At 41.1% G+C, this 17,494-nt stretch overlaps 1 protein-coding gene and 1 long non-coding RNA gene across 5 annotated transcripts in view; one reads left to right on the plus strand and one right to left on the minus strand.

The window, feature by feature from the left end:
* AOAH (acyloxyacyl hydrolase) overlaps positions 1 to 17,494 on the minus strand; it is a 192,075-nt gene that overhangs the window by 43,755 nt on the left and 130,826 nt on the right. For all 3 annotated transcript variants that reach the window (XM_089314993.1, XM_070058395.2, NM_001082025.1), the window contains 1 exon segment: positions 7,754 to 7,836. In XM_089314993.1, coding sequence (XP_089171119.1) covers positions 7,754 to 7,836 — 83 coding nt within the window.
* LOC127492612 (uncharacterized) overlaps positions 1 to 17,494 on the plus strand; it is a 107,140-nt gene that overhangs the window by 23,782 nt on the left and 65,864 nt on the right. The gene's annotated exons all lie outside the window — the stretch shown is intronic.

Below are 17,494 nucleotides of genomic sequence, written 5' to 3' on the forward strand. Positions count from 1 at the left end.
AATAATTTCTGTCACCTCCTCTCAAGGTTTTGGGTTGAGACCAAATATTCAGCCCCATGGTTGGGCTCACCGAGTGCTTGCTGAAAACCTACTTCAGCTTGGCATATGTGACGTCTCTGCTTCTCAGCAGTACCCTCCTCTGCAGCTTTTAAAACATCGTTTCAAAATTTTCCTTCTGAAATCATTTCCTCAAAGTTGCAAAAATACGGCAAAGGCTTTGCACATCCAATTCACCTGGATTCCATAAATGGGAAATTCTTTAATTATCCTCGTACATTGATCAAGATCAAGACATCAACATTGGCTTAATATTATCTTCTAATCTATTGACCTTATTTAAATTTCACTGATTGTTCTATTAATGACTATTTTCTGGGCCAGGATCCAATTCAGGATCACAGACTATATTTAGCTATATGTCTCTTTAGTCTTCTTTAATATCTGGACTGATGGTTGATGCATTGGTCCTTTTTTTTTTTTCTTGGTCTCATGGCCTTGACACTTCTGGGGTAGAATTATTTCTTTCTTTCCTTTTTTTTTTTTTTTTTTTTTTTTTGTAAATGTTCCTCAGTTTGGGTTTGTCTTATGTTTCCTCATGACTTAAATATGGTTATGCAATTTTTGGCAAGAATACAATAGCAGAAGCCCAGTTAGTTACTTAAAGGTATTAAATCTGTTTTGTCCTAGAACAGAGATCATGGGGAAGCATAAAAAAAAGTGCTTAGATGTGGAATGGAATTTACCTAAGCCTGGATTAATAGCCTCTTTTCAAATAGTTCCTTTATGGTTATAGTCAATGTATTCATCTTTCTCTTTCTTTTTCTTTTTCTTGCTTCTTGTAGGACCACGCTCAGTAGAGAAAGCTGGCATAGAACACTGGGTCAGGGTATGTCGTTCTAATATTCAGCTGACCCCAGAATGGGTGTTGGTTGTCCTAGGCAGCAGGCTGGAGACTTGGAGGCCAGAATCTGAGAGGGTCACAGTCTGGTCTTCAGTATGAGACAGACACAGTGGAAGGTCTACTATGATAAACTAATGGACCTTGGCAAGTTATTTAACCATCCTGCAACTCAGGTGCTTCATCTATAAAATGGAATTGCTTTGTGAATTAAATGAGAATAGAGTATGTGTAGTACCTGGCGTAATGTCTGGCTTACAGAAGGTACTTAGTATGAGCTAAAATCTGAAAGCATCATAATAGCCACCTCTCCAGCTCCATTCACTCATCCTGCTAATGATGGCCCTGGAGGGTTGCGCCATGACTCATGTTGGCTTGCAATATTCCTAGGTAAACTACATGGGATTGACCATCTAGGGCCTGAAAGAACATTAGCCGGTTCTTTCTGGCACTGAGTTATCCTGAATAGTGGGGTTTCCAGACCCAGGGCAAGCTCCTCTGACAGTTGTCTCACTGAGAAGGAAAATCCTTTCTGTGGATTTTCTTTAAGCTTATCAGCTGGATGCTCTGCTCTCTTGCATATATTCTAGTTATGACTCCTCCTGGGTAGAGTTTTTCTTCTATTGTACACTATAGGGGAGAAAAGGATCTTTTCCTTGACTCAGTTTAGGTTGCCCAGCTAACACCATGTGCAATAGACAGGCCAAAGTCATATTAACAAGAGAAAATAAGCAGAGGATTATTAACAGGTGCATCACATGTTAAACATGGGAATAGCCAGCAATGGGGTAGTAATAACCTGGGCTCAGAGACAGGCATTTCAAAAAGTGCATGGAAATGGAAGTAAAAGATGTTGATTTTGGTGCAAAAATATTTTGAAATCCAGGCATATGAAGGTATCTTCAAGAAGTTCATGGAACTGTGTATTATGAAAAAACTATGCATAGATTGCAAATATTTTTGGCCAAAAATAAGTTTATTTTTTACTTCCATTTTTCACAAACTTTTTGAAGTACCTTCTTCTATCATCCTAGGAGAGAGAAAAAAGGAGTGTGGCCCAGTATGAGCAGAGCAGCTGTCTCTCCAAGATGAGCAGAAGACTAAATTTTATGGAAAATCTCTCAATTTTTATTGTTGGCAACGAGTTAAATTAGAATAAAAAATTAGACATTTTAGGAGCCTCTAGGTTTCTAGTTTAAAACTTTCTGATTTACAGTTTCAGAATTATTGAACTTGGATGGAGGTTGCGATTTATCTAGTTTAAACCCTCTATATTACACATGAAGAAACTGAGATCAGAATGGAGAAGGGACTCATCAAGGTTATGAACCAGCCAGTGAGAGGTCAGGGCTTAAACTGAGCTGTAAGCAAGTGTTAGCGTCTCATCTTCTCACTCTCTCTGTCTACTGCAGTGATTGGTAGTCAAAATGAAGGTTGGCATAAGGATCAGTCCCATGAATTCAGGATTGCCTCCCCTTGGTTTTTCACTTGGCGGTAATAAGAATGAGTGGTCCTGGTGTGGGCATTATGATGCCACGGGTTAAGCCACCAAATATCCACATCCCATATCAGAGTGCCAGGTTCAAATCCTGGCTACTCTGCTTCCAATCTAACTTCCTGCTAACATGTCTGAGAGGCATCAGATGATGACCCAAATACTTGAAACCCTACCACCCATGTTGGGGGAGACCCAGATGGAGTTCTTAGCTCTTGGTTTGCCTGTCACAGTCCTGGCCATTGAAGACACTTGGGGAGTAAACCAGAACATGGAAGATCTCTCTCTCTCTCCATTTCTCTCCCTCCCTCCCTTCCTTTATCTGTCCCTCCTTCCCTCTCCCTCTCTCTGTGTCACTCTGCCTTTCAAATCAGTAAAAAAAAAAAAAAAAAAAAAAAATCATGGCTCACTTGGCTAATCCTCTGCCTGCGGCACCAGCATCCCATATGGGCACCGGGGTTCTAGTCCCGGTTGCTCCTCTTCCAGTCCAGCTCTCTGCTGTGGCCTGGGAGGGCAGTGGAGGATGGCCCAAGTGCTTGGGCCCCTGTACCCACATGGGAGACCAGGAAGAACCACCTGGCTCTTGGCTTCAGATTGGCCCAGCGCCAGCTGTAGCAGCCATTTGGGGAAGACCTTTCTTTCTGTCTCCCACTCTCACTGTCTATAACTCCACCTGTCTAATAAAAAATAAAATCTTAAAAAAACCCAAAAGAGTGAGTGGTCCTGTGTTGTGGTTTACAGAGTAGTTAGATTTAAGGAAACCTTGTCTACCAGCATTGTTCTGTAGATCATTCTTAGAGTCGTGGTATAATGAAGAAACAGTTCAGCCATCCTCTAAGTGGGAGTTCTGAGCTGTACTCCTAACATAACTTGTCATGGACACACAGGTTCCCTGCATCGCTGAGAAATGCCCTTGCTTGTTCTATCTTCTCCCATCACTCTGGTTCTGCTCCAGGGTCTCTCTCCTCCAAGTCTCTTTCTTCATCCCTTCTCTCTATCCCTCCTCTTCCTGTAACCTTCTTAATACTTTCTTATGGAGGTTACCTGCATTTTTCTCCTTTCCCCATTCTCTAGGTTTCTCTAGGTCTGTAGAGTCTCATTCTTCACATGGTTTAACCAAAACCCAAAGAAGGAACAAATTGGAGGAAGCTTTTTCTTAGAGTGTGGAGGTGGGGGTTGGGGTGGGTGGAGAACCTAAGACGTTCAGGACCAAATTTGGTTTGCAGTAAGGGGATGAGGGGTGGAGATGAGTAGGTGAGGCTTCAAACATATGCACTTTAGCAAAATGTTAACATTCTCTAGTTTTCAAATCTAGACACTTAAAGTTAACCTTTTGTTCCCTGTGAGCAGGTGCACTGAGATGAAACTGAGCCCCTGACAATGTCCTTGATGTGGATGCTGGTGCTCGGTATCATCAGATCCTGGTTTCCACAGCCTCCCAGCCTCCCTCCTTTAGCTTCAAGTTTCCTTGCCCTAATTTTGTGATTGTAAATCAACCTCATACTAAAATTAACTCACTGAATTGAGTCACAGAGTCTCCCATCACAACATCCATGAGGTCATTTATCGCCTCTATTAATAACATCTTGATGTTCAGCTTTATCTCTAGGGTTTTTCAGGAGCCCCAGGTCCTGAGCAAGAAGCAGCTATCACCCAACTGACTGAGTCTTTTGATTTTCCTACATATAGGGTCATGTCATCTGCAAACAAGGGTAATCTGACTTCCTCCTTTCCTATGTGTATCTCTTTGATTTCTTTTTCTTATGTAATGTCTCTGGCTGAAACTTCCAGGACTGCATTGAATAGCAAGGGGGAACGTGGACATCCTTTTTAGTTCCAGATCTTAGTGGAAATGCCCTGTCCTCTGTTCTCTCCAGCCCACAGTGGGGTCCTGAGTCGCTCCCTAGCGGCAGCTACTTCTCATTCCCCAAAGATCCCTCTGTTGCCCTCACTTCATAGTCACTGGGCCCCCTTTGCACAGCAGGGACACTCACGCCCTACCTGTGCAAAGGGGGCCCTAGGTGTGTCAGTCACACACTTGGTTTTGTGATGATCCCCACAATATCATCTTTAGGGAATTGACTTTGTTGAAGAAAGGTTTGTACTACCCTGGCCCCTTCTCATCCCTTTGAGTTTGGGGGCAGCCTTACCCCTGGAGGATGGGGTGAAGCTGGCTCATTCTAGCTGCCAGCTGCTTTTTTGCCAAGGCAACCCATAGTGAGATGTGGGGGCCTCTGACAACTGTGCCCCCCAAACTATGGCCCCATTTTACAATTGCACATCAGTCTGGGGAGATGAGAGGACTGGCTCAAGTCACATACCAGTTTCAGGATCTAAATTCAAAACCAGTCTATTTTACATTTCAGAGAAGGAGAAGATTTTATGAGGCAGCCAAGAGGGGCCCTTGCTTTCCATCTCTAAGAAGGAAGGGGATGTTCTCTTAAGGATCCAGGCAACTCCAGGGGCTCCAAGGGCTTTTGACCTTTTTTTTCCTGCTTCAAGGGGCTGGCCACCTCTGACCCCAGGCTGTTTTTCTTGGCGGAAGCTGTAAGAGTCAATGCAATCCATCTGTTTGACTGATGGTAAAGAAGACTGGATAGGACACTGACCATTCCTAACTCAGAGGATTATTCCCTGAATTAAAGATAACATCTGCATTTCACATTTTAAAATACTTTAGAATCATCTGCAGTAGTTCACGATGGAGTTATCTCTAGAAATGTTTGAGCTCTCTTACATAAAGATCAAGATGAAAATAGGAACTATTTCTTTAATTCCTTCTGTACGATTTTTAAGAAACATTTTAATATTCCATTCAACTCTTTCTTCCCTTTTCTCTCTCTCTTGCCAGTTCTGAAGAATAAGTGCAGCCATAAATATGCAGAATGTGGAAAGCTGACTTTTCCTATGTCTAATAAAGACCTTAGGGAGTAATTGAAATAACTTGGTGTAGGTAGGCAGGTTCCATGCTGCATAATATGAAAAAGAATCTGTAGCAAAGAAAAGCAACAGAAAATAGGAAGAGGTGCAACAGAATAAAACCACAGCATTAAATAATGAGTAACCACAAGGTACTAAAAAAAGAAAAGATCCTCTTAGAAACATATTTTTAGAAAAATAGGAAGCATCTTCAAAGAGGTAGTCCTAGACAATGTGTACATTTTATTCTGTTTTAAGGATTGCAAGTTCCAAGAAAAGGAAAGAAAAGGAATGATCTTCTGGCATCTATTCATTAGATACAGATCTAAAGGAAGCCATGGGTTTATTTTTCATGATGAGCCCCTCCTTCTAGCTCCCTTCACCCTTTTTGTCTTCAAATCTGAATTTTAAAGGGAATTGTCAAGACAGCAGAACACAAAAGAGAATTGTCTGTTATCAATTATGCTGGGTACCTTTTGGAGGATCTTACTCTGGTCTTTATAATTTTACAGAAGACTGCTGCGTTAGTCATGGATAGAAAAGCGATGTCGACATGAGTGGGTCTTGTCAAAGAGGGAAATGCTGGCATTGGAGCCATGTGGAGGAAGAGTAGATCACAGGCTGTGCTTTTGGAAGAATCCTATTGCTTGTTTTCCTGCCCTAATCTGAGACCTGTGGCTCTGTAACCTCGGGCAAATACTGAATGTTCCTACATCCCGTTTTTTCCTAGACTTTTTAAAAAATGGTTATTTATATTTAAAAAAAACCCTTGGAATACAGAAAAGCAAGGTGGAGTGGAGAAAATATTCACCTATAATTTACCAAACATAATGACTTTGGTGTATTTTCTAGTAATTATTCTTATGTACACCTGATTTTCTCCTTTTATTTCTACACATTTTGGAGAAATTAAGGTTTATTGTCCAATCTTTATCCTGATTTTTAATTTTGGCAGTGTTTTACCCTTCCAAATTAAAATATAAAGATTATCGGCTATTTGCTTTCTAGAACTTCATACTCTTACATACAGATGAGACCTTGTGGTTTTCTTAATAGTCTGAATTGGCAGAGAACTTTGACAGCACTGGGGGCCTGCTTAAATATCTCACCAAAGAGGAAGAGCAGGTGCAAAGGGCCAAGGCTCACTTACATCTGTGATGATTACCGTCCATTAACTATTGGCTAGGAACACATTCAGAGATGTGAGACTGATCTCTTGCTGTAGATAATCTCAGATCACAGACCAGTGGCTGTATTATCTTTGTTGGCGTCTGAGTGGAGTTAGACAATCTGGGTTAATGTTCCAGCTCTGTAACTCACTATGTGTATAACCTAGGACAAGGCTCTTGGCTTTACTGATCTATTCTATCAGCTCCTTCTTTGAATAGTGTCATAACTCCTCAATTCTGAGAAAAATATTTTTGCACATTTCATATTGGGTTGAGTGCTGCAATCAATATGTATATTGTAATGTTTTTTCTTCCTTTGCCTTCCCTTAACACTCTCCAGAGCTATTATGATCAATGGTATCTTAGTATTGAAGAAATATAGTAGCACTTGTCTTACTGTGTCTATTGTTGAAAGGATGAGCTGGAATACAAATAGATTCTCAGCACTTGGTAAGAATTCAATAAATGACAGCTATCATTTTATTAATGTCGTTAAAAATCTATTATTCTTAGAGTGGTAGAATGTTTATTCTGTATAAAATATTTCTTATAAGAGATACATTATTTATTAGTCATGTATTTTGCTGAAATTCATGTTGCCTAGGAAATTCCTCGACACTGTTAATTAGAGATGGCACAAGGGTGGCAAAAAGGTTCAGCTCCACATGCCAAGTCCAACGTGTTGATGATGATTGTCAGACGCACTGTTTCTAGCACGCTGGGACAGATTCTGGGTGCAGCAGACTAGAGTGCCAGGGCTGATTAGCAAGATGTTCCCCAGGCTTCAGAAGACAGAGAAGTAACACACACACAATTTGCTGTCTCTGCATTACGGTGTCAGAAAACATTACTTGGCAATTCATTACGCATTAACCAAGCCATGGTTTATCAAACAGGAGTTTTATCGGAATCCTGAGTCAGCAGACCATCTCTTGGTCCAAGGCGAGAGGCTGCATCCTTCCCAGGTAAAACTTGAAGCATCAAGACCAGCTGAAACGTTAGGAGACTGCATCATCAGAAAGGACAGAGCTGCTGCAAGGACCTGTTTTTGCTCAGCTCGCATTTTGTTGATGTTCACTGATGTCCTGTCTCCTGAGCTCTGAACTTCCCATACCTTGGCCTTTCTCTCAGAAAGGGCCATGCTGTTGGTGGAGACATTGTTCATTTTACTCTGTGGTTTTTATTATTCAATTCTCGCCTTTTTTGATTCTTAGAAAATGTAGCCGGTCATTACAGGCACATTGGTGAAGGCTTAAAAGGAAAACTACATACCATTTTTTGAAATATTCTGGTAGTCTCTGTGGTTGCAGCGGTTTCTTTTTCGTAAACGAAGGTAAATAGAGTTTTCTTTAATTCTGAAACAAATACGTAAGAATATTTTAATGTCATGACATTCAATAATGAGCTCAAAGGAAGGTGTTTTCGTTATGGTTTTGGAAAATATGGTGGAAATGAATTCAGAAAGTCAAATCTCTGCTGATGTGCTTTCTCTTTACTGGGAATGTATCACTGGGAGTTGTTACAAGAAACTATCCAAGGAAATGAGTTGCATCAAGAGCAGTAGTAAGAATATTGTTGAAAATATCGAGACTTCTTTCATGGGAAGACCTTCAGAGTCATCCCTTTGCAATTGTTTTACCAAGAGTTGTGTAAGTTGCTTGAACAATCATTCATCTTTGCCAACTATGTTATTTAGAACCTGAACACGTTTCCTTTCTTCTTTTGGTTACTATGAAGCTGCAGGGGACCCTCCCACTGTCCTTCAGGTCTGTCCTCTCCTTGTTGTATTATAGTGGAATTTTAGCATTACCCTGTATCCTCAGAATGATGACTGCATTTCCCAGCTTCTCTTGCAGCTAGAAGTGACCTTCACATTAAGTTCTGGATGATGAAATGGAATTAGAAGTATCTAGTGGCAATTTCTGATAACATTTTAGAGAAAAATTGGCCAGCCAACCTCTGCCTGAGCCCCACATTTGTGAGATATAATAAACATGGGTATTATTTAGCCAATAAGGTTTGGAGTACTTTGTTACACAATATTAACTTCCTGGAGCAGATGGTTATCACATTCTAGGTGAAGATCATTTTCACTCAGAAGTTCAAAAGCATGGTTCGACTGGCTTCCAGCCTCCTAGTGGTGTTAAATCTGAGGCCATTTGGGTCCTGACCCTTGGGAAACCTGTAGTTGTATCTTGCTCCAAGTTTTCTGAAGTGTTATGATGACAGGCTTGGTATGCTCTATATTTATTCACAGTATTAAATATCTGATAGGCCTTTCAACCTAGAAATTCATGTCATTCAATTGTGAGAGATGTTCTTGAATTATTTCAGTGATGATATCCTCCTGTTTTCATTTTCTATTATCCGATTGCTAGTTCCTCTAAATTAATCTTCTAATTTTCCTAGTGTTTTTAGTCTTGTTTTCATCCCTTTATCCTTTTTCTCTATTTTCTAGTTAATATCCTCAACTTTATCTTTCTTATTTATTTATTTGAGAGGTAGAGTTACAGACAGTGAGAGGGAGAGACAGAGAGAAGGATCTTCCATCCTCTGGTTCACCCCCAAGATGGCCACAAAGGCCAGAGCTGGGCTGATTAGAAGCCAGGAGCCAGGAGCTTCTTCTGGGTATCCACATGGGTGCAGGGGCCCAAGTGCTTGGGCCATTTTTTACTGCTTTCCCAGGCCGCAGCAGAGAGCTGGATCGGAAGAGGAGCAGCCGGGACTAGAACTGGTGCCCATATGGGATGCCGGTGCCACAGGCAGAGGATTAACCTCCTGCTCCACAAGGCCAGCCCCAACTATCTTTCAACTCTTCTATGCAAATTATCTGCTATCACTAGTATAATTTCCAAATTATGCTTTTGGCTCACTGAATATTCTTTGATTTTAGCATTATATTGTTTTTTTTGTTTGTTTTTTTGTTTTTGTTTTTGTTTTTTTTTTTGATAGGCAGAGTGGACAGTGAGAGAGAGAGACAGAGAGAAAGGTCTTCCTTTGCCGTTGGTTCACCCTCCAATGGCCGCCACGGCTGGCGCGCTGCGGCTGGCGCACCGCGCTGATCTGATGGCAGGAACCAGGTGCTTCTCCTGGTCTCCCATGGGGTGCAGGGCCCAAGCACTTGAGCCATCCTCCACTGCACTCCCTGGCCACAGCAGAGAGCTGGCCTGGAAGAGGGGCAACCGGGACAGAATCCGGCGCCCCGACCGGGACTAGAACCCGGTGTGCCGGCGCTGCAAGGCGGAGGATTAGCCTAGTGAGCCACGGCGCCGGCCACGCATTATATTGTTTTATGAATGTTATATCACATATTTTTGAAGGTATTTGTAAGTAGTGTTTGATTTTTGAAGACCTCTGTTTCTTTAAGGTATTTTTTCCTCTTTGTTTCTGCAATGTCCTCACATTGGAGGATTCCTTCAGATGTCCGATGTTCCTGGGTTGCTGATTTATATTTAAACATTGAAAATGATTGCACACCACAAAGCTGACTGGGAAGAGGGCCTGGGTGTGGTTGTTGAGGACGGTCAGGACTGTAGGGTGAGCTGGCTGGACCTCTCTCAGGGAATTCAGCTGTCAGCCTCTTTGGGGCTCTCCTTTTGGGATGTTCTGATTCCGCAGGAAAGTGCCTTCCAGCCTGCAGCCTGCAGGGGACAAGCCAGGTTGCCAACACTCTGTGTGTGTGTGGGTGTCTTCAGCATTTAGCAGGCATTGTTTATGTCTGATGTTTCCCAGTCTAGAAGCCTTTGACTTTAGCTTCTCCAGAAAGTAAACCTCCAGGGGCTGCACTGTGGCGTAGTGGGTAAAGCTGCTATCTGTGTAGCCAGCATCCCACATAGGCGCCAGTTCAAGTCCTGGCTGCTCCACTCTGATCCAGTTCTCTGCTAATGCACCTGGGAAAAGCAGTGGAAGATGGTCCAAGTACCTGGGCTCCTGCCACCCACATGGGAGACCCAGATGAAGCTTCTGGCACCTGGCTTCGCCCTACCATTGAGGCTACCTAGGGAGTGAACCAACAAATGGAAGCTCTCTCTCTCTCACTGTCTTTCTCTCTTTCTTTCTGTAACTTTGACTTTCAAATAAATGAATATTAAAAAAAGAAAAGAGTAAACCTCCAGTCCTATCCTAGTGTAAGGGAAGAGCAGTCTCCTACTTTTGTAGGGCTGGGACAGGATCTTAGGTACTAAGTTCTTGTTCCATTACCTTCCAACCCACATTTTTTTTTTCTAGCCTCACCTCTATTTCTAGAACTAACCCCTGTGGACAATTCCCAGATCTTTTGGGGCCTCTGCAGTGTATACAATGCTGCTTCTCACCATTCCCTTCTGCTAGCTTAGGGTGCAGCCCTCCTGAATCCAGGAAGCCAGTAACCACTTGTCCTTCTGCTTTCTGGCTTCCAGAACATTCTGGCAGTTGGCTCTTCCCGTTCTCTTTGTCCTTGTGGACAAATTCATTTACTGGCATTTGGGTAAGATTCTCAAGAGAACAAAGTGGATCTTTGTGTTTAGCCTGTTACCCTACTCAGAAGTTGGAAATGAAATCTTTCTATACTATATCATTTATGCCTTGTGTCTTGACAATTTTATTATATTTTGGAACAGCAGATAGGAAGTGGTCATTAGGTCTGAGTTCAATACTAAGATAATTTCACGGACAATAAAGAGAGGTTATTTTCCTTTGGGAAAGTAATGGTTACTAATATTTAGCCATAAATATATTTTTGATAATTCTTAAAATGGAATTTATGTACCAAAATATTGCTTTGCTCATGACCTGCTCATGCAGAGTAAATAGTGTGGGTGTTGACATGACAGATATAGTTCCTTGTACCTTTCATTGTAGGAATAAAGAAATCTTCACCAATGGCAGATAGTTTCCTTAATATTTCAGACTAAAAATAGCATCTAGCACTTGGGGATTAAGGTCTTATACCAAATACTAGTGTTTAATAATCAAAGATACTGTTTCCTTTAATTCCTATCCCAAATATATAATTTTCTTTATAAATTCTAGGAATTAAATTCTTCATGGAGTTCTTTGGAATCCTTAGACAATAGAGGAGGGAGGGATATAATATTTTGAGATAGCTACAAATTGAGAAGATTGCTTAAGTGAAATTATGTATGTGCAGAGTTGGTTGTACTTGCAGTAACAGGAGAAGCTGACTATATGAGGATACCAACCTTAATAAGGTTAAACTGTAATGACTATTTCTAATCTGAAATCCTCCCTCCTATTACTTTTCTATCCCTGTTGAAATTCAAGCATCCCAGTGTGATCTTTGTTTCTCTCTTTTTTTGTCCTGTTGAACATCAAAACCCAGTAGAAGAGGTAAATGCTTTACTCTTGACTTTGAGGGGTGTAACTGAGGGATACTTGGAAGTCCATTGCCTGAAGTACTGATATCCTCAACCACCAGAAGCAAGCTTGGGGTAATCCAGTGTTAAAATTCCAAATTTATCAGTTCCATCTCCTGGAGGGCCCAGGCAGTACACATATCATCCCAAGCATGCACTGGTTAGATTTTGATTTCTAGTAACAAAATTCAAAATAGGTAAACCTCACACAGAATGGCTGTTTGTTGCTTTTCTGAACACTGGCTCAGGTAGTGTACAAAATATTTTTTCAGGGCAGTGTTGTGGTATAGCGAGTAAAGCCGCTGCCTGTGACGCTGGCATCTCCTGTGGGCACTGGTTCATGTTCCAGCTGCCCCACTTCTGATCCAGCTCCCTGCTAATGGCCTGGGAAAGCAGTAAAAGATGGGTCAAGTGTTTCTACTCCTGTCACCCATGTGGGAGGCCTGGATGAAGTTCCTGGATCCTGGCTTCAGCCTGGCTCCATCTTGGCTGTTGTGGCCATCTTGGGGAGTGAACCAGTGGATGAAAATTTCTCTCCCTCTCCCTCTCTTTCTGTAACTGGCTATCAAATAAATATTGAAGAAAATAGTTTCTCTGAGGGCCTTCTAATAACCCCAATTTCCCTAAATCAAAGCACAAGAAAACAAAGAATAAAATCAAGAATGGGGCTCAATAATAATGCAGAAAAATCAGAGTTGATTTACTACTGTAAAAAAAATGCTTATCTCTGGTATTGAATGAAAGCAGACTGCTTGTTTCCTCAAGTGGTCAGTAGCCTGTCAGGGGTCTTCAACTGTGATGCTCAAGCCATGGCGCTGGCTCGACTGCAAGTGAGATTTCTTTGGCCGTTTCTGACTCTCTCCGGAGACAAGTCTAGCTTGGGTAATGAATTCTGAAGCTCTGCTTAGTTAGATCTTAGGTAGTAAGTAACAAAATGGCTGGGACTTGAAAGACTAGTTGCAGGTGGGTGAGATAGAAATGGTATCATTTTAAGCAAAGGGTTAGGGCGGAGCAGTGGATTGTGCTAAAACTGGATAACTAGTCAGGCCTTATCCAGGGATCTTTTCCCTAGGAAGCTTTGAGAAAAATGTGGTTAGTTTTCTTTCTGGTTTGGATGAAGATTAGACCAGCAAGGGGTCAGGGATGTGGATTAAAGGCCCTTCAAAATTTCTCCCAGGCTTTTGATATTGGCCACATGTCAGAGCTCTGTGTGACCCTTAACTCACTGTATCACAGAGCAAGTGTGACTCAGCCTCTGAGAGCAATAAGCATGCAGGTTATGACTTGTATATTCAGGGAGACTAGCAATGGGGCAATTATGCAAGGGTGAGCTCGAGTATAGAGGAAGCCCTGGGAGTTCAGACATAAAAAGATTAGTAGGACAGCATGATAAAATTTGAATTTAGAGCAGCAAAATAGTGCACAGTAATAGACTTCATGGGCATTGTGTTCAATAATTCATGGGCTGCTGGACTTGCACAAGATTTCTTACCTGTTAAGTTAGCCTCTCACTAAGATTTCTTCCTTTGCTATTCTCTGAGCTTGGAGCAGTCGTAGCTTTCTCCATACCAGCTTTTTCCAATCCCATATTTGATTCTAGGCTACTGTGGTATAATTTGAATATGATTTGTTCCCTGAACTCATGCAGGAGTTTAACCCACAAAGTTTTATGTTATTGACACTAAGAGATTGGAAGCTTCGTCTGATTGTGCTGTTTAGAGACAGTGCCTTTGGAAAATCATTAGGTTGGTTTAGGCCACCAGAGTGGGGCCTGCATGATTGAATGCAGGTGGCTTTGTAAGGAGAGATTAGATAGACACGTGCACTCCCTGTCTTGTGCTGTGTGACCCTCTGTGTCACTGGGACTCTGTCAGCAACAACAGCATGGCCACATGGAACCCTAGACCTTGTACCTCCAGAACCATGAGCCAAAACAAATCTCAGGTATTTCTTTATAGTAACTGAACTTTCTAATGCATACTGTATTAGGGCAAACATCAAACTGTGATAGAGCAGAATGAAGGCTGCAGGTGTTTATAAACCTGAAAAGACCATTTGGCATATTGAGGACTATTTTAATAATCTAAATAGCATTTCTCAAAGGATGCTCTGTGAAACATTAGTTTCACGAGATAAATATTTCTCATAGAATACACATACAGATTCCACATAGTTCTGTGGTCAAATGAGTTTAGGAAACATTTTGAGCTATACCCTTGAAGATATAGTAAGCTTTATGGCACATTGAAGATTCTGATAGGGCTTACACCAAATAAACTTGTTTGTTTTTTACTAACTAGCCTTTTCAAAAATTATTTGACTTAATGAATCTTTTAAAATTGCTTGTAATCCCTTTTAGCATCTTGTAGAACTAGTATGTCACAGAACAGTTTTTGAGTAATATTGATGAATTTTCTCTATGATCTGTGTATTTGAACATTGAAATGGTCCAAAATCTCATGTTTATTTGCTTTCAAGAATTCTCCTAGAACTACTTAGAGGATCTTCATTTTACTTTAATCGATTTAGGTTGAAAAATTACATCATTCTGGCTGGTGCCACGGCTCAATAGGCTAATCCTCCACCTGTGGCGCCGGCACGCCGGGTTCTAGTCCCGGTTGGGGCGCCAGATTCTGTCCCGGTTGCCCCTCTTCCAGGCCAGCTCTCTGCTATGGCCAGGGAGTGCAGTGGAGGATGGCCCAGGTGCTTGGGCCCTGCACCCCATGGGAGACCAGGAGAAGCACCTGGCTCCTGGCTTCTCATCAGCGCGGTGCGCCGGCTGCAGCACACTGGCCAGAGTGGCCACTGGGGGGTGAACCAACGGAAAAGAAAGACCTTTCTCTCTGTCTCTCTCTCTCACTGTCCACTCTGCCTGTCAAAAAATAAAAATAAAAATAAAAATTACATCATTCTGAGCAAAAAGTCAGGCTGAAGTTTCATTTATCTGTTACTGACCAAATTCATTTGTTAGTATATTGTTCCAATTTTAGTTTATGTGCTGCCGAAGCGAGCACCAAATTCATTTGTTAGTAAATCTTTTGTTTTATTCTTCCTCTCTGGCTACTGAATTGGTAATTATCTTTTGAATTTGTTTTTCTCCAATTTGTTGATTGTGTGGTTAATATTTTAATGTTGATTATGTGATTTAATATTTTAATGAGTTTTACTGATTTATTTTAGAACAGTTTTTTACAGGATACATGCAGAAGTCTAAAGGTTAAAATTACTCCCATTTGTTTTTATAAATATCACATCATGTAGCTGGAGATTAAATTCATGCTGTTTATCCTCCTCTTCCCTCATTCCTACCATCTTCCTCAAATTGTCAATTCCTATGAATCTGGTCGGATTTAAACAGAGAATTTACGCAAAGGAAGTTGAGGATTGTAAAACATTCTACAGATGTAAAATGATAGCATTATGAATGAGTTTAGCAGCTCTTTTATTGAGAAATTGCTTTGTGACACATTCTATGTCACATATGAGGGCTACAGAGTGAAGTCACCTGAACTCAGGTTCTGAATGGGGCTGATAGAGTCAGACATAGTTAACAGTTATGATCAGGGAGCTGACATTAGTATTGAAGCATAAAATAGAAGTTCCAAAGAGCATCTTCCAGTCACATGATGGTTAGTATAGGGAAGCTGTCTAGAGAGACAGATCCCTAGTAGTGGTATTGATGGATAAGCAGAGGATAACTAGATAGGACTACAATGAGAGTAGATGCCTGTGGAAAGATGCTCAAACTCACTGGTAGCCAGAAGGTTACAAATTAGAGCAACAATAAATACTTTTGTCATATTGGAGAGAATTAAGAAGATGGGCAATATCTAAAATTGTCCAAGGAATGGGAAAACAAATATTCTTATATACTACTGGTAAAATTATAAATCAGTACATCCCATTTACAAAATATTAAAAATTGGGGCAGGGTCTGGCCTAGTGGTAAGATGCTGTTAAGACACTGGTGTCCTGTGTAAGAGTACCTGGACTTGATTTTTGGCTCTGGCTTTTGACTAGCTTCCTGCTGGTGCAGATCCTGAGATATAGTGACATTGGCTCAAGTAGTTGGGTTCCTGCCATCCACATGGAAGAATTGGATTGAGTTCCCAACTTCTGGCTTTGGGCTGGCTCAACCATGGCTACTGTGTGCATCTGGGCAGTGAACCAGTGGATAGGAGGCATCTCTGTCTCTCTCTGCCCCTCTAATAAATAAATAAATTTTTTAAAAAGTAAAATGGATCATTTCTATCTCGACCCCACTGAGACATTTCTGGTCAAAGTCTCATCTTGTGCGTCCACTGGTCTTCCTTAGGACTTGTCACCTTTGGAAACACTTTCTTCATTTGGGGTCTAGCACTTCTAGGCCCTTCCTGTTTTCCTTCTCCTTTAAGGGTTGCTGTCAGTCTTTTCTTCCAAGATCTTTAAATGTTAGTATCACCAGCTTCTGTCTTCAGCATGTTTCTTTTTTATCCTCACTCCTTAGAATAGATATCAAACTATATCCTAGAACCACTTTATATTCTTAAAATTATTGAGAATCCCAGAGAGATTTTGTTTATATGAGTTAGAACTACCAATGTTTACCATACTAGAAAGTAAAACGGGAGCTATGAATGAACATTTAATTATTAATTCACTTTAAATAACAATAATATACCCAATATGTTAATATAAGTGGCTTTTTTGAAAAATATTTTCCAAAGGCTCCCTTAAATTAGTGAGAGGAATGACATTGTTTTATGTCTTTGCAGATCTCTTCAATGTCTGGCTTAATGAAAACCGACTGGATTCACTTGTTTCTGCATTCAGTGTATTGTAACATATTGTTTGGTTGTGGGGAGTGCTTCAAAGAGTTTGTGGAAGATGCAGGTTATGAAAAAGCTGTGCATGAATTTCAAGTTTTTTGCATCAAAATAAGTTTACTTTTTTTTTTTTTTCAAGAGATTTATGTATTTGAAAGGCAGGGTCAGAGAAGAGAGAGAGAGAGACTTCCATCCACAAGTACACTTTCCAGATAGCAGAAATGACTGGACCTGGGCCAGACTGAAGCCAGGAGCCAGGAGCTTCGTCCAGGTCTCCTACATGGGTGCAGGGGCCCAAGCATTTGGGTTGTCTTCTATTGCTCTCCCAGGTGCATTCTCAGGGAGCTGGATTGGAACTGGAGCAGCTGGGACACAAACCAGTGCCCATATGGGATGCCTGTACTATAGGCCTTGGCTTTAACCTGCTGTGCCACAGTGTTGGCCCTGATAAATTTACTTTTTAAAAAGTTTTTTTTTAAATTTTAATTAGTTTTTGTTAGTAGATTCAATGTGATTTGTGGATACAATTCTAAACACATAATGCTATTCCCGTCCTCCCTCCCTCCCATTCTCTCTTTCTCTCTCTCTTTCTCTCTCTCTCTCTTTCTCTCTCTTTCTCTTTCTCTCTCTCTCTCTCTCTCTTTCTTTCTTTCTCTCTCTCTTTCTCTCTCTCTTTCTTTCTCTTTCTTTCTTTCTTTCTTTCTTTCTTTCTTTCTTTCTTTCTTTCTTTCTTTCTTTCTTTCTTTCTTTCTCCTCCCTTCTTCCCTCCCTTCTTCCTTCCTTCCTTCCTTCCTTCCTTCCTTCCTTCCTTCCTTCCTTCCTTCCTTCCTTCCTTCTTTCCTTCTTTCCTTCTT

This window comes from Oryctolagus cuniculus, chromosome 16, assembly GCF_051225735.1.
Source record: "Oryctolagus cuniculus isolate XC-2025 breed Fujian yellow rabbit chromosome 16, ASM5122573v1, whole genome shotgun sequence".
NCBI classification, from domain to species: Eukaryota; Metazoa; Chordata; class Mammalia; order Lagomorpha; family Leporidae; genus Oryctolagus; species Oryctolagus cuniculus.